The following is a 21,783-nucleotide window of genomic DNA, read 5'->3' as shown; positions in this document are numbered from 1 at the left end:
CCACTCACACCCTCTCGCTCAAAACCCAGTACTACTTCGTACAGCTAGGATTAGATGAGTTATGTAAAGTCCTTAGTGTAACAACAGGCTCAGAGAAAATGTTATGTAACAGTTAGTATTTTTATTTTTATTCAATCTAACACAAATATTTATGTTAATAAAATCTCCAGTAGACTCTAAACACCCGCTCAACTGTTGAGAATCAAATAAGAAAATAATATCGCTAGAGGCACAAAATAACTATTATCGACCCTTGGTTCAGTAAACATTCATTCGGGGGCTGCACTAAGCAAAGAAAAATATTAAATAAATGAATGCACTTCCAGGTCAGAAGATTTTGAGCAAAAGAAGTGGAAGTTATAGACATTCGCACATTTTGCTGAAAGGACAGCCCTCTTCAACTTTGGAAGATTTTTGTCTTTGATGTAGTTGTTTGTTCAAAAGGATCCTCGAGGAGGGAATGTATGTGTTTCTGCACATCAGCTACTGTCTCGCTTCTTTCTTACTAATGCAACCTGGAAAATAGGATGCCGTGACCTAGCTGGTCAGGAGGGACCAGCTCTTCTGTTGTCCCAGGACGGGGTTCTTGAGTCCACCCCCTTCCTGGTGACTGGTTTAGAAGTAGGTGAATCAGCTTCTTGCTAATGCCACACCACGACCAGGGCACAGGGGTGCAAGAGCACCTCACTCTGGGGGTCCCAAACAGACCAGGTTTCAGCCACTTGCTGCTGACAGAGTCCAAAGGTGTAGAGGATGGGTGGTGGTGAAATAAGAAAGGTATTTAGAAAGAAAGGGAGGCCACACTGAGAAGACCATGGACTAGCATTTCAAAGATGCCTCCATTGTACTGAAAGTACTTCCAGGTTTATGTAGGGAAAATGTGGGACAAGAGTTGGTGGGTACATGCAGGTGGATGGTAAAGGTCAAGGGTGATCCTTGTCTTTGGGGTCGATCGTATGGGGTCTTGCTGACTTCAGGGCAGTCCTTATTACTTGAGGGTTCCCATCATGACATGCTTTGCTTGCAGGGTCTTTTGCCTGAGTTGAGACATAAGCCAGAGGGAAGAACTTCATCAGTTGGGAAGTTCAGGCTGAGGTCAAACGGAGGTAGTGGAAATCCTCTTTTCCCATGAAGCAACATCGAGGTGGGGACTTCTGGGAGAATATTCCTGGTGCTTAAAAAAAGATGCATCAAAAGAGTGATTTTATCTTTCAGCCTTTGGATATTAGTGTGTAAGGATTAGTGATTAGAACCCCAACCACCATTTTGACCATGTGTGGACCAAGACAAAGAGATAAACCTTCCTGTTGAGAACAGCCAAGCACGAATTTGGAGGGAAAAAACCCCCAAAACATGGATCTCTGAGATGTCATTGAGTTGCTAAATTAACCAACCTGTAACACCTTGACACTGCTTCTCTGTTTTAACAAGTGAGGTCCTAGGTCCCTTAACTGTTTAAGTGATTTTCAGTTGGGGCTTCTGTTATGTGCAGCAAAACATCCAAACTAACAGAGGGACTACATGTAAGACATAGGGAACGTGTCTTACCTGGCTAGCCAGAAATGCTAGTTTCTTCTTGCTAGTATAACACATTTCCACCAACTTTGGCTTAAAACACACCAATTTATTCTCTTACAGTCCGGGCAGTCCAAATTCAAGCCGTCGGCAGGGCTGAGTACCTTCTGGAGGTTTAAGAGAGAAGCAGTTTCCTTGCCCTTCTCAGCTTCTAGGACGTCCTGTCTTCCTTGGCCATAGTCCCCCCTTCCCATCACTGAGTGTCTTGCTTCCCACAGCACCTCTCCCACTACTGACTGGGATCTCTTTCTGTCCTCTGAGAGGGACACCGGACCTCTCAGGATGGCCCAGCATAATCTCCCTGTTTCCAGACCCCTGTCTTAATCAAAAGTTCATTTTCATGTAAGGGAGCAGAGTCACAGACGCTGGGGATGACGACCCTGACGTCTCTGGGGAGGGGGGCATCATTCAGCCTACCACATCAGGTAAACTGAGCCAACGCCGGAGAGCTGCTGTCATGGCCAGGTCACTGTATACTCTCGTGGAGGGAACAGCATGCTGCGAAACTGCACTTACCATCTACTTTCTATTCCCGGTCACGTCAAGTTGCCTTTTATTAGGGAGGAAAGCCTTTTTCCAAAGCCCTTAGCAGTGTTTCCTTTTTGGTTTGATCCCTACACTAGTCACTAGCCAAGAGGAAAGGCCATCCTGACTCATCCCTGGGCCTGAGCCCAAGTGCTGTGAGCTCAGGGCTGTTGATCCCTAGGGGATACCCAGGAGTCGGCCAGCAAAGGGAGAAGAGGAGACACCAGGGGAGCGTGCACACTGTGGGGTGCTAAGACACATATGAAGAAACAGCTCTATAACTGATCCCAAGGTATCTCCTGACGCTTGGAACGAGCAGACCCTGGGCCCATTCATTGCTTTGATCGGGACAGACTTTACAGCGGCTCCTCAGCTGGAACTAGGGTGGCATGGCCCAAGGCAGGGGGCCTGCTGTCACCCACGTGAGCAGAGTATCACTGGAAGCAGTGTTTGACTCCCTCCTTATCAATGAAGCTCAAAGGGTCCATGTAGTAAACAGTTGTAGGTAACTTTGAAGATAGTAGTGCTTTCACAAGGAAGGAAAAAGTTCTCATCATGGACCAAATATGCCCTTTTTCGTATTCACTGAATTTTTTTTTTGAAGTTACTTTCTACATTCCCCACCCCCCAAAATTACCTATTTTACCAAAATATGACCTTTAGCTCATATGCCGTAGTCATTGACCAAACCATTACCTATTTTACCGAAATATGACCTTTAGCTCATATGCCGTAGTCATTGACCAAACCATTCCTGTATCAATGTTCCTGTTGCCATTGGGCCCTTTTCACGTTCCTTTCTTCAGAAAAGTAGGCCTGTGCAGCCTGGAGTTTCAATCAAACAGATGCACGTGTGGAAGCCAAGTGTCCTGTCTTATGGTGTGAACATCCAGAGCTGAGAGCAGCCACTTTACCATTAATCAGGAATCAGATAAAGAGCTGTCTGCCCAGGAGAACGTCTCTTGCTCCAGGGGCCTGCCCCACACTCTGGCACATGGGGGACAGGTGGGCTGGAATTGGTTGGCACGTTCAGAATAGGAAGGGAGGCAGGTGGCAGGACACATCTTTCCTCGTCCTCGACTTGCCCCACTGTGTCTCCTCTGTCCACTGCCACTTTGCTTTTCCTGTGGGGATCGAAGCCTCAGGAGTAATTACGCCCCAGGAAGCTCAGTAATGCCCTTTGTACAGGTGGAGTCCTTGTCATTTGAGCCAGGGGATGCTCGACGTGAATATACGGCATTACAGAGCCCAAGAGCTTTCCGATGACTCCTAATAAATGGCCTCATGGGTCAGCAGAGTCGAGAATGAGGCTAGATGGGAAGCGTTGCCTGGGGTCCTCATCCATCACTGCTCTGGGCTGTGGAGCAGTGAGCGTGCAATGTGCTGCATACCTCAGAGTTGCCTTCATTCTCTCCTCCAGGACTTGGCCAAAACAGGTGGAGAACACCCGAGAAAGGCCTTCTGCCTCTGGTCGACCATGTAGAAAGCTAAGGCAGGTACTGGAAACAGTCTATTTTTCTCTCCCTTGCTGACCCCCCTCATCCCCCTCATTAAGTATTGCTTTGCAGTTGTCCTCATTGCCTTGTAAATCCCCAGAGCTCTGCTGGCAGGTCTAAGATAATTTCTCTGATTGCAAGTGAGAGGTTATCTGATTTGCTGAGTTTAACAGGAGTCACTCGTAGGCTGGAGAGATGAAGTCCCGGCCTCTGCTATTGATACTGGAAACTGCACAGAAGGAATGAGTCTGGAGTTTAGAACACACATCACGAATCTCACACCAGTGATGCTCGGGCTGTGCAGAGGGATGGAATGAGAATCAAGTCCCTAAGGTGGAGGTTTTCGTGAAAATCTCAGATTTTATTAGAGAGGTCTTTTGAGTATGTTACATATTGAACTTTAATAGTATGGACTTGAAGGAAAATATTTCCTTTGTAGTAGGAAGCCTCTGTTATGTTTTGGAAGAATTTTCCAGTAAATCATCTAACAGCTGCTTTACTGTACAGGCCTTGAAATTTTATCCTTTCATTGGTTACATACGCTTTTGCTTTTGGAAACTTCACATGCTTCTCTTTACCAGTAATATTTTGTTCTCAAAATATCAGCTCCTGGGGAGGATTTAATAAAGGCTGACCCAACAAGAATTGTTTTTGAGCAAACCTTCTGGATATCTTTGGCTAAGTACCATGGTCTGTGTAAGTACCCTCTATGTCAGATTATTACTTAAAATCCAAAGAGCAAACCTATAGAGATAATGATTCTGTGACAAAAACAAAATGCTGACCATCTCTTAACATAAGAGCATTTTGTATTTGTGAGCGTGGAAACAGTGATTATAGTGGGTCCTAGCAGGGGTATAACATCCGTGTGTTGTTGGGGTGGAAAGTGTGATGGGACAAAGCCTTGGTAGTAATATGGCCCGTGGAGGTTCTCTCTTCAGGGTACAGATGCAAGACTGCCTTGACAGGGAGGGACGGCACTTCATAAATATCTGCAAAGGGAATAGAAAGAGAGTGTCTTGCTCGGTGCCAATGTTATGGAAATAAACCTGCTATTCTCAAAGTTCCACGTGAGGGTCACCTGGAAGGGATATGCTCCAGAACAGAGTCATGATGCGTTGATTTCTAGAAGGGGCTCCTGACTAACGAGGATTGAAAAACAGGAAAAAAAATGAGGCTGGAAGCTCACCAAGTGTGACTTCAGGTTGTGGAGCAGAGTCATCATTGAGATCCTTTAAGGGAGGAAGATCCCCCAGTGCAAGAGAGGGGGAAGCGGAAGGGAGGGGCAACACGCCTTGCTCTGACAGGCCCATCTGACACTGGTCACAGAGTCCTCCTGGGCAGAAATAGAAGAGGGCAGGTGGCTTAAAGTGAAGTTGGTCAGAGATCTCAGGGAGATTTTTTCAGGGACAGTTCAGAGAGAATAAAAGCAGGAGAAGAGCCGTGTATGAAAACGTTTGCAGTAAGTGCAAAGTTTGCAAATCATTGGTGAACCTGGGTTCAAGTTTGGCTCATCCATGGGTTTTGATTCAGAATAGCTCCTCATTTTAAAAATTCTAAGCATTGGCATATTAAGCGGTTAATAACTGAAATTAAGTTCCCTTGGAGCCAGTCAGATCAATGGAGATTAAAAATATCAGCTTGATTGCTGAAAGCAATTACATTGGAGGGTGTGAGGAAGTGGTGAAATAGGCTGGCTAACACACTCTGTGCCCTCCCTCTTGGCCTTAATTCAGCCCAATGGAGGGAAATTTGCATTTGCAAAACACACTCTTACCCGTGATCCTTGTGTCACATTAGTTCAGGCGTGGAGGGAAGAAAAGAGCAAGTTCCCAGTAGTTAGAGATTGAAACATTTTTTAATAGAGAAGCTCTACTCAAAAACTGATGGATCTCATCCACCAATGAGTAGGAGATGGAACCATAGAATAACAGCCATTTGAGTTAAACTCATCTACTAAAAAAAAAAAAAAAAATTCTATACTTTCTGACATGACCGCGCACATAGAAAATTATACTATTCCCTCATGACAGTAGAAAAAAACCTAGGAATCTGTTTGAAGCTGGAGAAGCAACGAGCTTAAGGGGTCTGGCTTTCAGAGCCTTCACGATCTTGGTTCACTTGTAACCCATTAGTGGTACACAGTGCGCACTCGTGTGGGATCTGGGCAGATAGACCTAAAGGATTTGCTACCTATTTTCTTGCTCCACTTTCTGAGGAAATTATATGATTTTTTTCCCCTCTAATTTGTCTTGAACCATATGGTATCTTTCCAATAACAATTTTGTCTGTCATACCAACTGGGCGTCCTATGATTCAATTCAATTCTTCCACTAACTACACTGAATTAGCATCAACCCCATAGGTTAAGGACTCTGTGCCACAAGACTGTCCTCACTTCAGATATTGGTCACAAGTTGCTGGAACGCCCCCCCCCCCCCCACTGCTGACCAATTGGCTATAAATAGGAGTCTTCCCATGACCAGGTTTGATAATTCGATAGAATGATTTGTAGAACTCAGGAAAGCTCTAGAATTAGGATCACAGTTTTATTAGAAAGGATACAACCCAGGAGCAGCCAAATGGAAGAGATGCTCATGGCAAGGTGATGGGAGGCAGAGGGGGTCAGGCACGGAGCTCGCGTGCCTTCTCCAGGCACCTCTTCTCCAGCACTGATGTGTTTACCCCCTGGAAGCGGCCAGAACCTCGTAGTTTAAGAATGTTTTATTAAGGTTTCATTAAGTAGGCATGATTGATTCACTTATTGATCATTGGTGATCAAACAACCTCCAGTCCCCTGCGCTTCCATCCTCAAATGTCAGAAGCTGGGACTGAAACTCCCAAACCTCTAATCTCATGCTTGGTCTTCCAAAGGTTTGGTAGAAAGGGGCTTGTTATGAATAACAATAGTCACTGCTCTCCCTCAGGAAATGCCAAGGATTTTAAAAGCTCTGTGCCAAGAATGTGGGACAAAGACCATATGTATTTTTTCATTATACCACAATGAGGTCAATTATATTAATAGATGTTTCTAATGTTAAACAATTCTTGCATTCTTGTATTTTATATACTCAACTCACTTTGGCCTACTAATATTTTATTTAGGGCTTTCCCACAGTGGGAATGGCCTATAATTTTCCTGTTCATATTGTCGTTGTCTAATTTTATTCGGAAGGTTCAGTTGGGCTTATTAATTAGTTGGGGCATTTTCCTCTTTTCCTAGTCTTAGGAACAGTTTGTTTAAAATTAGAACATATTCCTTGAATGTTTCATTCATATATGGAACTTTCTGAGCTGGCTTTACCTTTTGAGAAATCTTTTAATTACTGATGCAATTACAATAATAATTTTAAGATCATTCAGATTTTCTGTTTCTTCTTTAGTCTTTTGTTTGTATTTTAGTCATATTTTTCTAGGAATTTTTCCAAATCATTTAGATTTAGATTTGTCCAAATCATTTAAAGATTTATTTATTCATGAGAAACACAGAGAGAGAAGCAGAGACACTGACAGAGGGAGAAGCAGCCTCCATGCAGGGAGCCCGAAGTGAGACTCGATCCCGGGACCGGGATTACGCCCTGAGCCAAAGGTAGATGCTCAACCGCTGAGCCACCCAGGTGTCCCCAACTCATTTAGGTTTTAAATATGTGGACATAACATTATTTATCATGTTTTCCCTTACATTTTAATATTTCCTGCAATTGTACTTACGTTCTTCTTTTCATTCTTAATGTGTTTTATTTTTGCTTAAAGTACCAAAGCAGAAGTCATAGTTTATGATTCAATGTAACTCTTATTGTGGGCCCTGGTAAAAGTATTTTTCCTTTAGATACTAAGGGTGGCACTGATTTACCCCATAAATCATTTACCCCATAGATGGATGTGTTTTTGATATGCCATTTTTTACAGGCGGTAGAGGGAAGCTCCAGAGGCTTCCACTGGGCTCCCCAGGATGGTAGCTCTAAGATACCCCCACAGACCAAAGACCCTGTGTGGGGGTTATGCTACCAAATACGCCAGTCCCAGTTGTACAGCCAGAGGGGAAAAAGTCAGCCAATGTAAACCGAACGAGAAATAACTGTGATGATAAAATTAGTGGCTAGGACTTTTGAACCACTGTTATAAATATATTCAAGGATTAAAAGAAAAACATAAGCACATTGAAAGAACAGAGAATCTTAACAGAGAAATTGAGTCTCTAAGAAAAGAATCAAATAGAAGCTCCAGAACCAAAAGTATCAACATATAAAATGAAATGACCACAAGATAGGTTTAACACTACAGGAGAACAACCAAAAAACCACAACTTGAAGACAAGGACACAGGAACTATCAAAACTGAAGCATGGAGAGCAGACACTGAAAAAAAAAGTGGACGGAGCCTCAGAGAGCTGTAGACAGATCAAGTAATCAGTATATATACACACACACATATATAAATACTGTGTAATACATGTGTATATATATACACACACATATATATGATTATCTAATTTAAACAAGCTGTTCCTATATATACATATATATATATTATAATATATACTATATTATATATTGGATAAAGTATAACTGGAGCAGAGAGGTATTTCAAGCAATAGTGGTTAAATGTTTTCCAAAATGGATGATAAATATAACCCAAGGAAACTGGTCAATGTGAAGGGAGATAAATACAAAGATCACATCAAACCATACCTCATAATCAAATTGGCAAAAATCTATGAAAAAAGAACATATTAAAAGCAGCCAGAGGAAAGGAACGTTACATCCAGGTGAACAATAATTGTTGACTTCTCGATAGCAATACAAGCCAGAACCAGAGGACAGTTTTGGCCTATCAGTGGGACCACTTCAACCCATGTGCACTAATTCAGAAACTCTTATGTGGTTCTAATATAGAGAGACTCTGTAGGGTACTACTTCTAATCAGCCCCATCTCTAAGTTTCTTTCTTAAATAAACCCAAATAGTAATTCAGGGCCATAGGCTATAAAGATTAGGCATCAGGTAGAAAAAGATCTTGGAGTCATTGGCATACTTTAGTATATGTTCTAATTAATCACTGATGAGCTGTATAACAGTACGCATGCTGCTTTATGTCAAAAACTACTCTTAGCTAATAAGCTGATGTATTTTTTGCTTTTTTTTTTTTGCTGGTGTATTTTTAGAAAAGAAATGTTACACACAAAAAAATGATTCTGTGGAAAGGGACTGCTACATAGAAAATCAGTAAGTAATATAAATAAGTCACTGTAAAGCATCCTGAGAAGGGGATAGCAAGAATAGAGATATGGGGGCTCCTGGGTGGCTCAGTTCGTTCAGTGTCTAACTCTCGATTTCGGCTCAAGTCAAGAATTCAGGGTTGTGAGATCGAGCTCCGTGCTGGGCATAGAACCTGCTTAAGATTCTCTCCCTTTCCCTCTGCCCCTCCCCCTGTGCTCTCTCTTAAAAAAAAAATGCAGATATGAATACCAAGAAGGAAACAGTGATGCAGGTTTAGAAAGTACTAAAGGAAATGGGTTTATCATGCTGCAGAAATTAAAGCTCAGGGAAATCTTAGAAATACAGCTTCAAGATAAAGAGGTTTATATCATGTGATTATTAAAAAATTTATTGCTAGAGATTATTTAATGGCAGGAAAACTGCTTGTGATATATGATTAAATATTAGAAGAAAATAGTCATGTAACAATAGTGGATAAAGTATCTTCCAGGGATGGATGGATGGATGGATCGATCGATAAACAGAATGATAGACTGAAGGGATATCAAAATACTGACAATGACAAAGTCATAGGCTTGAAGATGTTTTAAATATTCTTCCTTGTCCTTTTTTACAGGACATTACACATTTTCTATAATAAATACGTTATTTTAAAGAAGTTAATAAATTGGATTTTTTTTGGAATAGTTTTAAGTTTACAGAAAAATTGAGTGGAAAGTAGAGAGTTCCTATATGCCTCCTAATCTCCCTTATCCCCATTTTCCCTATTATTAGTATTTGTGTTAGTGTAACACATTTATTACAGTGATGAGCAAATATTGATATATTATAAGTAAAGTCCATAGTTTATATTAGGGTTTGCTCTTTGCAAAATCATATGGATTTTGACAATTGTATTATGATCGATATAACCATTATGGTATCAGTTTGTTATTTTTGTAATTTGAGATAAAGTTTTAAAAACAAAAATAATGATTACTATATAAACTATAGTGATAAATATTTCTTAGACTGATGATAAGCTATTTTTTAGCTTTGCTGAAAATAGAATAGCTCTGAGAATTCATTTCTATTTATTGCTTCTACTAATAACACCGAAGCCTTGGCCTAGAAAAATATCATCTTTACCTGTTAATTTATGTATGCATCCTTAGGGTCTAAATAAGCAATTAATTCCATTGAGGTCATTCTTTTTCAAAATATAGTACAACTGGAAGATTTTTACATCTGTTCAGGTACATAACTGAGACTATGCCAGGTATGTTTAGGGGACACAAGTGACTGGGATGGCCAGGGTAGACTTTGTAGAGGACGTGATCTTTAAACTGGGACTTAGAGAATAAGTAAAAATGGAAAAAAATAATACATTAGGTAAAGAAAGGAGAATAGCCTTTATACAAACAATAATAGTTAATAAACTGGAAGGTTATATTATGTGAATTCTTGTTTTAAAAAGGAATGGACCATTGTTAGATATTTGGGCAAAAGCTTATTTTTTTTTTTTTTTTTTTTTTTTTTTGGGCAAAAGCTTATTGATGGAATGCCTTTGAATTGGTTTGGGATAAGGCTGGATAAAGAAAGATACAGAGGATAAGTAGAGTCAGTTAAAATGTGGAGGATCACAACCTGAGTAGAGGTTCTATGTTGCACAATATAGAGACTCTGCATAGGGAAGAGGGTTATGGAAGGTAAGAATGGATTGACGGGCACGGAGGAGGGCACTTGATGGAATGAGCACTGGGTGTTATACTATATGTTGGCAAATCAAACTTCAATAGAAACAAATGAAAAAAAAAAGAATAGATTGATAAGGAAGAAGGAATTGATGGGTAGTCTTCTGAAATAGAGTTTGATGACATGAGACCAAGAAGGAATCATTCTGGATTATTTTAGTGTTATTTGCTTTTAAGTGTGCATATTGGACAGACTGAGGACCAAACAAACCACAATTAAAAGACCCACACAGGGGATCCCTGGGTGGCGCAGCGGTTTGGCGCCTGCCTTTGGCCCAGGGCGCGATCCTGGAGACCCCGGATCGAGTCCCACGTCGGGCTCCCGGTGCATGGAGCCTGCTTCTCCCTCTGCCTGTGTCTCTGCCTCTCTCTCTCTCTCTCTCTCTCTCTATGTGACTATCATAAATAAATAAAAAAAAAAAATTAAAAAAAAAAAAAAAAAAGACCCACCCAGTTACCTAGGTGCTCAGAGCCTGGCTTTTACTAATGGCAGTAGGACGAGAAGGAAGAGATGATCCTAAGACATTTCAATAATAATAATAATAATAATAATAATAATGGCAACAGATGGCTAATGCAGACTTGGAGAACAAGGAGAAAACCAAGATGAATTCAAGATACTGATCTTGGAAGATTGGTAAGGCTGCAGGTAAAGCTGAAAACTTGGGAAGAGGAGATCAGTTTTGGATCTGTGGTTTCGGACAGCAGTGTAGTTTGAAGGGAAAAGTCATGTAGATAATTGAGCACAAGATATAAGTATTCAGAGGGAAAATGGCAGGGAACAAAGACTCTGGAGCTGTAAGCATAAAGGTGGAATATGAAGCTTTAAGAGTAGATGAGTCATTGGCATGAGCAATGAGGGGAGAGAGCACAACCAAGGCTGTAAGGATTGTCTACAAATGGATGGACAGGGAAGGAAGAAGAGCCAGAAAAATGTGAGAGAAGTAGAAGAATGGGGCTTGGCTGTCATGCAAGACTAGGAAGAAAATAATTTTAAGAAGGAAGTAACAGCAACCTCAAATTCTGAATAGTAGTTAAGAAAAACAAGAAATGGGTCAAGGTTGTTAGCGGTTTGAAGACATGGACTGTGGAAATAGATTTCAAGTAGATTATTTGAACTGAGATTCAATAGATTTATTGTAGATTATAGATTTTCAAAGAGATCAAATGGCAAGGAAATAAAAAGTGGATCAAGTGGATCAAGTGAGTAAAGACCACTCACTTGAGGATTTGAGATATGAAAGGAAGGAGAAATGGAGTAGAGTTTAGGAGAAAATGTAATTAAACATAAAATTTAGCTAAGAGATTTGTGAATGATTAAGAGCAGAGTCTGCTCCCATATTTTTTCTGCATCTGCTTTTGAAAAACTACCCATTACTAGGATATTTAAAAAAAATAAAAAATACAAAAATAAAAAATACATTGCCATGTGTCTCTTTTGAAAATGTTACTTCAATTATCAGTATTTGAAAATACGTTCCCTGTATTGTCCTCTTGAAGAGCATATAATCTTGCCTCGTGTGCCTCAGAGGCAGGTTGCGACCACCCTAAAGCAGCCTCGCACTGCCTGTCGGCCACATCACAGAGCTGCTCTGTAGTCAAGACCGAGGATTAGGACTTTCCTGTGTTATGGTTTGACACTCGGGGAACAGGTGCTGCATTTCATGTGTGATTCTTTATCCTTCACGACCTTGAAGAGCATTCTAATTCTAGCTTTAGCAACCCTTTATTGCAGCTTGAATAATAAATGATGATAAAACTTCACCATCTGTTTCAGTTCTGCATATGTAAAAATGGAGTCGTGTGTGACAATGTCAGAGTTTGACACGTGTCAAATTATCGCTCGTTTTATGACCAATAATAACACTTGACTATGGAATTTAAAAAGAAAAAAGTCAGCTGCCAATGATAAAAATGTTTATCATATATATTATACCTGTAAATGACCCCATGGTAGCTAGTTTGTTCCAACTGAGAGTGAATACTTGGCAAGAATTATGCCATGGGTAGCAAAGTAAACAGCATAAAGGTAAGCATAATAGGTTAGACTTTGGGGCTTTTTCTTTTTAAGAATCTGTAGTTTAAAGAGATAATTGGCAGATGCTGTCAGCAGAATGATTTAAACAGTACGGATTCGTTTACCCTTGATGAGTTCTATTGTCAAAATGTGTGTGGCAAGGAAGGCGAAGGAAAACTGACCTGGGAATACATTCAAGGAAGCATCAGTGGCTGCTTCCAGTAGAGTACCGTGGAAGGCGTTAAAGTGAACCACTAAGAAATATGACTTAGTAGCAACCATGCCTTGTAAGGACCTACCTGGTTGGGGAGACCGTGTAGGTGAAGGGTAAGTAGGAATGCAAGGCATGAGTTGCGGGTGACTGAATTGCATAAATATTATAGGTGTTTGGAGAGATGAGTTCATTTAGGCTAGGAATGTCTGTTGGACAAAGGATTTGAGCTGGACCTTTATGGGGGTGGGAGGTAAAATTGATATTTGTGGAGGGAAAGGGGAAGTCATTCCCTGCAGGGATAATAATCCTCACCAGACTTTCAGTGTCTCCTTTTTTCTCTGCTCATAAGCCCATAATTAGGAGTAGTTGATCGCCTAGTGAGGTCCTCTTTCTGACCTAGTCCTGGAGAGCACAGGGCAGGCAATACAGCTCTGACCACACACGAATGCCCGCAAGATTGCCTTGCAAACGTGGCCTGGGTCACATTCTGTACATATGACCAGCACTTGACAAATACTTCAGAGCACATAATCTATGAACATATGATTTATAGGGTCAATTTACAAAGCACTTCACAGGGAAAGAAAGAGTGGGGCCCAGGAAACTTGGAATGTTTGCTTTTTTACCAGAAGCTAAGCTGGATGCTTTTCGTACATTGTCTGAATGAGCCCCCACAACAACTCTAAAAGGCTGTGATTCTAAGTTAGAGAAAAGAAAATGATAGTTCAGAGATAGAAAGCGACTTGTTTACTTTCATCAGTAGAGACAAATTCAGGAATTTGTTTTGAGATATAATTGACTTACAACATTGTATTCCTTTCAGTTGTATAATTACTTGATATGCATATCAAATAATATATAATCACAATATGTATATATGGTAATACAATGACCATAATAAGTTTAGTTGACATCTGTCCAAAGTCAGGATTCATACCAGCTCTGATTCCAGAAAATAGCTTCTTTTCCTACACTTTCCTTCTTCCCTAGAGATAGAAAACACATTTTCCCCCTTTAATTAACAGAAGCATTTCAGTGTTGAACAACAACAAAAACAAAACAAAACAAAACAAAAAAAAAAGACTTGTAAATTAGTTACAAGGTCAAATAAAGTATTTGGTAGGCTAAGAATTGTTGGGTAGTGTTCACATTCAACCTTTGATCAGGAAGAGAGGACGTTTTACAGTATGTTCTTTGGAAAGATTACCAAAGTAAATAAAGAGAAAGTTTTCTAGCTGCCCCAAGCAATCATGAAAACACTACATATCTATGCGATTACCTAGCAAAGTCAAAGAACATTTTATTGGGCAAATAAAAAGTCCAGAATGAAGTCAACGCCAGTGACCTTTAAGCCACCTAAAAACACTGAACGTGATGAAGCACAGCACATTCCCCAGGTCCACAGACATAAGGTCAAGAGTCAAAGCTTCTGACACTTTGACTTACAATGAAATGCTGCCAGAATTCCTAGGAAGGAGGAAATGATGTTTCTCCAAATAAAAACTAACAGGTTTTATATCATTGCTCCACATTGTCCAAGGAAAAATGTAAGCTATCACCTGAAAATATACCACATGGCAGTCATCTACAACATAGCCTTCTACTGAAACCTGATTTAGCAAAGACATCGAGTTACTTTCCAAGAAGTATAATTTACTCAAGACTTCTTTCTTGATGATTGCAAAAATATCAAGTTTTAAAATAGTCTATGGCTCTACGGTAAAAGAGTAGTTCTATAGAAACACAAGTTCATTTTTCTCTCCGGTTTGCAGGTGAGTATATCTCCCTCTAGTGTTCAAAGAAATTGAATGCAACCATTTGGGTTGGTTAGATCTGGTTGTGATTAGTAGAAGGTCAACGTGTGGTAATAAAATAGCATCATTATTTGTTTTTATGGGATTTGGTCCATATATAGCTCAGTATTTTCACAAACAAATACCACATGCATGAATTGTCAACCACATTTTGTAGGGCTCCTTTTGTATCTGAGATATCTGCTGCAACTCTTTGTGCTTGCCTCTTTGTTAAAGGGTTGACAAATTCGGCAATTTTTAAATTGCAAGTTTCCAGAAAGAGAAAACAAGAGTCTTGGGACTTGTTCCTTGGATCACCTTCCTTTTTGTTTCTATTTACACTCTCTTGTTTGACGTTTTCATCTACTCTCATGGTCAATGATCATCTATCTATGGATGAACTTCTAATTTATCCCTTGACCAGAGCTATACCCAGAGTTGTACAGCTTCCTACCTCCTCAAAATCTTACTTGGACATTTAATAGACGTCTCAAACTTAACATTTTTAAGAACCAAGTTTTTAAAAATTTTCTTGCACCTTCTATCTACCAAGTAACTCAGGCAAAAGAAAAAACCCCTAATAGTCATTTTACCTCATTCTTATTCCTTATATCTAGTCCATCAGCAAATCCTTTCAGGTTTTCCCCCAAAATATATCCCTGATGTGTCCCCTTCTCTCCACTTTCCATTACTTCCCCCAAGTGGAAGCACCATTGTCGCTTCCCTATTTTCAGTAGGTTCCTAGCCGGCCTTCCTGCTTCCACTCTTGCTCCATTTCAATTCACGGTTTCTTCACCTTATTAAAATACGATCCTTCCTCACTGTGTCCCCGGCCTTCTTCAGGCTTTGAGTGTGTCAAGTTTATTCTCACATCCAGGCCTGACTCTCACTGGCTCACCTGCTCCTGGGGGAACTCATTCCTGACATTTTTTTGAAGGGCTGGCTCCTCCTTTTGTCATTCAGATCTCAGCTCAAACGTCCCTCCTGTGAGAGACTTTCTAGGGCTGCAGTTTCTCCTATTAACCTTTCATTTCATTTACTTCCTGTATTTTTTCATTATCTGAAATAAACAAACAAAATATTTTTTTTCTTGCTAATTTTCTGTTCCTCTTTACTAGAATAGGAGATGGGATCTTGGCTGCCTCCCCTCTCTCCCACACCTAGAACAATGCCTGGCCCACAGCAGGTGTTCAAGAAATCCTTGTCAACTGAGCAAGATGAGGAAGATGGGGAGGAGTATAGGTGCACAGAGAGAGAGAAAGGCATGGGTAGAGAAAAGAATACCAGATTCTGGCCTCTGCTTTAAGAGGTACACTCAATTTTCTCAACCTCATATCATGCCCCACAATAAAAAGCAGCCACACTGCTTCAAAAGAAGCATGCATAACATTCCAGCACTCTTTCCTTCTACAAAGCTGGAGTTTCAAAAAGCAGGAGGTAAAAAAAAATTAGTAAGAAATAACGCAACAAAACTCAGCAGCTTATATGATACCTTTTAAAGGAAAATAAATGCCTCATAAAAGATTCCCTTAGAATCAGCACATATTTGGGCATAAAATCCTAAGCAAGCATTTGGTTCATGTGTAATAAAATCATTTTAGAAAAAAACCTCACCCAAACCATGAGAGAAAACACAAAATCATAAATGCAGCTGAACTTGACACCCAGGGAACTGACATATCAGCAAGTCAATTTCTGTTCTTCATTTGGTCTTTTATATTTGGTTAACTGAGGTAACCACTTTCTGTTCCCAGACACCTTCTCTTAAAGTAGACGTCCAGATTTGTAGATTAATAAATCAAAAGCATGTAAAGATAGCTCTACCCAAATTAAACGCTGGATGCATAAGCGAGTCTTCCAAGGAAATAAGTAATGGTGATAAAGCGTCTCTCTAATTGGAAGGATCCAGTTGTCCAATTCACCTAATCTAAAATTCCATTCCTAACAATTTTTGAAATGTATCAGTTCTTTTCAGGGTTTCGAGCGGACCTAAACCTGAATGGTGAGGACAGGGATTAGGTCCCGGCCTCGGTCTGGTTGGTGATATTGCTGATTACTGCGAGAATTACTAGGGAAATTCAGTCCCAGGAGTCACATTCCTCTTGCTTGTCAGGAATCACAATAACTGACAAAAACAAAAGAATGGTCTTCCCAATTTTTATAAAATTGTTTTTCCTTCCATCATTCTGGCAAAGTGCCCCACAGAAGACAGGTCCAGGAACAGGATTCTGTGAATGAGCCCTTGTACCCCTATAGGAGCCAGAAATGGAGGTCCGGGAGAGGTAAGGCAGTCAGAACACCTGATGTTTGGTTATTTCCATCATGGCTTTTGAGGTTGGGGTGAGCGCACACGGAGACAGCAGAGGATGGAAAAAGGAAAAATTAAAAAAAAAAAAAAAAAAAGGAAAATTGGCAGCTGGGGAAAGGGTGGGAAAGTGAATGGCTGACTTCTTCAGGCTCATCTCTATCTAGACTGTTGCAGTGAAGCCACCTGTATCCTGCTGGCCCGCCTACGTCCACCTGCCATGAAGCGACCCAGGTGATGCTGGCTTTCCATCAAGTCCTTCTAAACACCTGCAAGCTCCCGGGGCAGTCCTGCTGGCCCCACACTGGCAGCCACTAAACCAGTCGTACCTTCACATCTCTTGGTTACTGCCTGTGGTGTAAGCACTTTGGGGTAATTTTTTTAGCTTCTCGTACTCTTACCTTCTAAATGCATTTTTTTTTTCTTTTTGGCTGAGGAATCAGCCCGCCAGCACTCTATTAGGCTTTCAGAGGTTTCGCTGTGCTCTCGGGCTATGAAAGTGCACGCAATCCTTACTGTTCTTGGAAGCCTGGGCCGACCGCCAGGTGTTTACTGCACTTTGTCTCCTCGAAGGCTCTGCTTCTGGGCGGGACTTTCCATCCTTCCACATTTCCAGCTCAGGACATGGGGTCTGCAACATTCATCATCTGTTTGCCACTAAAAAGTTCTTACTAATTTTAGGCTCGTCACATCTTCTCTTCCTGCCTCCTTCATTGAAGACCTTGGCTCACAGTCTTCCACCCGCCTCTGCGACTTCAGCCTCCCTGGGAACAGCCACAGCCTTAGCAACTTTGTTCCTTGACCGGCCGTGACCACAGGCCTTCACTTCAGTCACCCACTTCCAAGGCCATCCCGGGCACCCCGATGATGCCTGGCATCGCCCCTCTTCTGAAACTGCAGAGTCCATACCCTCACGCCTATTCTTTCTGCTCTGACCATAAAACTTTTAGAAGAAAACCTCCACCATAATCTTCTTGATGTCAGCCATAGTAACATTTTTCTACATAAACTTTGGGCAAGAGAGCTAAAACAAAAATAACTCCTGGGACTATACCAAAATAGAAAGTTTATGCACAACAAAGGAAACCATCAAAAAACTTGAAAAGGCAGCCTGCCGAATGGGAGAAGATACTTGCAAATGATCTAATTTCTTTACATATATGGATATTAAATTATATATTATTCAAACCCCAAAATTATTTTTTTCCTTAAGATGGACAGAGAGGACCTGAATAAACCTTTTCCAAAGAAGATCTACAGATGACCACCAGACGTCTGAAAAAGTGCTCAACATCCCTAATCAGGAAAATGAGCATCAAAACCAGAGGGAGCTATCACCTGACACCTGCGGGAATGACTAGAGGACCTGTGGGAACAAGCATTGGCGAGAACTGTAGAGGGTTAGGACCCCTCGTGCCCTGTTGGGGGGAATGCCACTGGTGCGGCCTCTGTGGAAAACCCTATGGAGCTTCCTCAAAAAATTAAAAATAGAAACACCCCCAAGATCTAGTAATCGCACTACTTACCAAAGAGAACAAAAACCCTAATTCAAAAAGACCTACGCACCCCTGTGCTTACTTCAGTATCTACAACAGCCGAGACCTGGAAGCTTCCCTCTAGGTGTTAGCAGGTGATTTTGCTTTCTTATTCCACTAGTTTTCTGAGACTTTTTAGGCACAGAAAGCTGGCCAGGGCCTGGAGCAGCCGGTTAGGTTAGAGGACAGGTGGGGCCGTCCCTAATCAACGGGAAGCCCCCCGCAAGGCAGAAGCACCGCGGGAGCAGCTGTGCGCTGAGCTGGGGGCGCCACCTGCCACCTGCACCTGCCGCCCAGGGCGCCCCAGGGCGGGGTGGGGGGGAAGGTGACCGGAAATGGAGCCGGCGGGCCGTTGCCTAGCAACGAGGACGCTGGCCGGCGGGCGCTGCGGGAGCCGGGGCTGCAGCGGGTCCCAGGCCGCCCTTCCCTCGCCCGAGCGGCGCCCACGGAGCCTCCGCGGAGCCACGGGTGACGGCGCGTCCTCGCGGCCATGAGCGACGAGCAGGTGAGGATGCGGCGGGCGGGGGCGCACGGGCCTCCCCGCGGCCTCAGAGGCCGGCAGCCGGGCCCTCCAGCGCCTGTGGTGACCCCGGGGCGGCGGTGCAGGGGTGCGGGCCCCTTCACCCAGGGCCCTCCGGGACTCCGAGCGCTCTCCGTGGAAACTCTTAAATGTTTGCTTCCCAACCGGGCCTCCTCGGTGTTGTCATAACAACCTTGACGCCCGGTGGAGCTTCCCAGTTAGAGCTGCAGCCCGAGGGTGCCCGGTGGAGTTACCCCGGTAGAGCTGCAGCCCGAGGGTGCCCGGTGGAGCTTCCCGGTTAGAGCTGCAGCCCGAGGGTGCCCGGAGGAGCTCCCCCGGTTAGAGCTGCAGCCCGAGGGTGCCCGGAGGAGCTCCCCCGGTTAGAGCTGCAGCCCGAGGGTGCCCGGTGGAGCTCCCCCGGTTAGAGCTGCAGCTTGAGGGTGCCCGGAGGAGCTCCCCCGGTTAGAGCTGCAGCCCGAGGGTGCCCGGTGGAGCTCCCCCGGTTAGAGCTGCAGCTTGAGGGTGCCCGGTGGAGCTCCCCCGGTTAGAGCTGCAGCCCGAGGGTGCCCGGAGGAGCTCCCCCGGTTAGAGCTGCAGCTTGAGGGTGCCCGGAGGAGCTCCCCCGGTTAGAGCTGCAGCCCGAGGGTGCCCGGTGGAGTTACCCCGGTAGAGCTGCAGCCCGAGGGTGCCCGGAGGAGCTCCCCTGGTTAGAGCTGCAGCCCGAGGGTGCCCGGAGGAGCTCCCCTGGTTTTAGCTGCAGCCTCGAGGGTGCCCGGAGGAGCTGCCCCGGTTAGAGCTGCAGCCTGAGGGTGCCCGGAGGAGCTTCCCGGTTAGAGCTGCAGCCCGAGGGTGCCCGGTGGAGCTTCCCAGTTAGAGCTGCAGCCCGAGGGTGCCCGGAGGAGCTTCCCCGGTTAGAGCTGCAGCCCGAGGGTGCCCGGAGGAGCTCCCCCGGTTAGAGCTGCAGCCCGAGGGTGCCCGGAGGAGCTCCCCCGGTTAGAGCTGCAGCCCGAGGGTGCCCGGTGGAGTTACCCCGGTAGAGCTGCAGCCCGAGGGTGCCCGGAGGAGCTCCCCCGGTTAGAGCTGCAGCCCGAGGGTGCCCGGAAGAGATCCCCTGGTTTTAGCTGCAGCCTGAGGGTGCCCGGTGGAGCTTCCCGGTTAGAGCTGCAGCCCGAGGGTGCCCGGAGGAGCTCCCCCGGTTAGAGCTGCAGCCCGAGGGTGCCCGGAGGAGCTCCCCCGGTTAGAGCTGCAGCCCGAGGGTGCCCGGAAGAGATCCCCTGGTTTTAGCTGCAGCCCGAGGGTGCCCGGTGGAGCTTCCCGGTTAGAGCTGCAGCCCCGAGGGTGCCCGGAGGAGCTCCCCCGGTTAGAGCTGCAGCCCGAGGGTGCCCGGAGGAGCTCCCCCGGTTAGAGCTGCAGCCTCGAGGGTGCCCGGAGGAGCTTCCCCGGTTAGAGCTGCAGCCCGAGGGTGCCCGGAGGAGCTCCCCTGGTTAGAGCTGCAGCCTCGAGGGTGCCCGGAGGAGCTGCCCCGGTTAGAGCTGCAGCCCGAGGGTGCCCGGTGGAGCTTCCCGGTTAGAGCTGCAGCCCGAGGGTGCCCGGTGGAGCTCCCCCGGTTAGAGCTGCAGCTTGAGGGTGCCCGGAGGAGCTCCCCCGGTTAGAGCTGCAGCCCGAGGGTGCCCGGTGGAGTTACCCCGGTAGAGCTGCAGCCCGAGGGTGCCCGGAGGAGCTCCCCTGGTTAGAGCTGCAGCCTCGAGGGTGCCCGGAGGAGCTCCCCTGGTTAGAGCTGCAGCCTCGAGGGTGCCCGGAGGAGCTGCCCCGGTTAGAGCTGCAGCCTGAGGGTGCCCGGAGGAGCTTCCCGGTTAGAGCTGCAGCCCGAGGGTGCCCGGTGGAGCTTCCCAGTTAGAGCTGCAGCCCGAGGGTGCCCGGAGGAGCTTCCCCGGTTAGAGCTGCAGCCCGAGGGTGCCCGGAGGAGCTCCCCCGGTTAGAGCTGCAGCCCGAGGGTGCCCGGAGGAGCTCCCCCGGTTAGAGCTGCAGCCCGAGGGTGCCCGGTGGAGTTACCCCGGTAGAGCTGCAGCCCGAGGGTGCCCGGAGGAGCTCCCCCGGTTAGAGCTGCAGCCCGAGGGTGCCCGGAGGAGATCCCCTGGTTTTAGCTGCAGCCCGAGGGTGCCCGGAGGAGCTTCCCGGTTAGAGCTGCAGCCCCGAGGGTGCCCGGAGGAGCTCCCCTAGTTAGAGCTGCAGCCCCAGGGTGCCCGGCCGAGCTACCCCGGTTAGAGCTGCAGCCCCGAGGGTGCCCAGCGTGGGGATGCTGAGCTCGCTAGGGTGCGGGGAAGCTCGCCGTGGGCTCAGGCAGTCTAGGGCTGGACTTTAAGCCCTTGTCTAGTTGTGAGGCCTCTAGCAAATCGCTTCATGTTTGTCAGCCTCCTCTCCCTTTTGTGCAAGGGGACAGGGAATCAGTACATCTCCTTTATTGAGGTTGTGACGTAAAAGTAAGGCTCCACACTATATGTGAAAGGGTTTGGTAGGTGGCAAATGGAGTTTCTTAAGAAAATATCCCCATGACCGGTAATAAAAGCTGGGTGTCGCAGTACTTCTTAGAACTCTCCTCACTTAACTCATGAGCAACTGTAAACAAAAGAAATGCAGAACTGTGGCCAAAGTCTTTAATGCTAGAACAGACCGGGAAGGCATTAAGCATGGGCATGATCTAGCAACTGGGAAAACCGCTCTAACTCCCTTGATGAATATGGGAAAAGCCCCTTAAGCATCCTGGTACTGAATGGAGAACAGTTGCTTTTAAGTCTGCAGATTTTGCTTAGCTTCTTTGTTTTAACACTAAACTATAATTCTTCCCTTTTTGA

General features: G+C 44.7%; 1 protein-coding gene and 1 long non-coding RNA gene across 13 annotated transcripts in view; one reads left to right on the top strand and one right to left on the bottom strand.

Annotated features, from left to right (window-relative positions):
* Positions 1-99: 99 nt before the first annotated feature.
* LOC111094404 lies at positions 100-18,718 on the bottom strand. 12 transcript variants are annotated; one of them, XR_005385093.1, is made up of 6 exons: positions 18,403-18,718; positions 17,278-17,640; positions 15,470-15,631; positions 4,786-4,932; positions 2,797-4,588; positions 100-1,174 (listed from the first exon to the last, which is right to left on the bottom strand). It is a non-coding gene; the product is annotated as an uncharacterized LOC111094404 (long non-coding RNA). The 12 variants fall into 12 exon arrangements; XR_005385092.1 differs by lacking the exon at positions 15,470-15,631; XR_005385096.1 differs by lacking the exon at positions 17,278-17,640.
* Positions 18,719-18,845: 127 nt separating this feature from the next.
* The window catches only part of DNAH7 (dynein axonemal heavy chain 7), a 240,346-nt gene continuing 237,408 nt past the window's right edge, over positions 18,846-21,783 (top strand). Inside the window, exon 1 of the mRNA XM_038585215.1 lies at positions 18,846-18,916. Within this exon, the coding sequence (XP_038441143.1) occupies positions 18,902-18,916 (15 nt within the window). The 5' untranslated portion in view covers positions 18,846-18,901. The remainder of the gene's footprint in view (positions 18,917-21,783) is intronic.

The sequence above is a fragment of the Canis lupus genome, chromosome 37 (genome assembly GCF_011100685.1).
Source record: "Canis lupus familiaris isolate Mischka breed German Shepherd chromosome 37, alternate assembly UU_Cfam_GSD_1.0, whole genome shotgun sequence".
In the NCBI taxonomy this organism is placed as follows: Eukaryota; Metazoa; Chordata; class Mammalia; order Carnivora; family Canidae; genus Canis; species Canis lupus.
The sequence above is the reverse complement of the archived record's forward strand: the minus strand, read 5'-3'. Positions and strand labels throughout refer to the sequence as shown.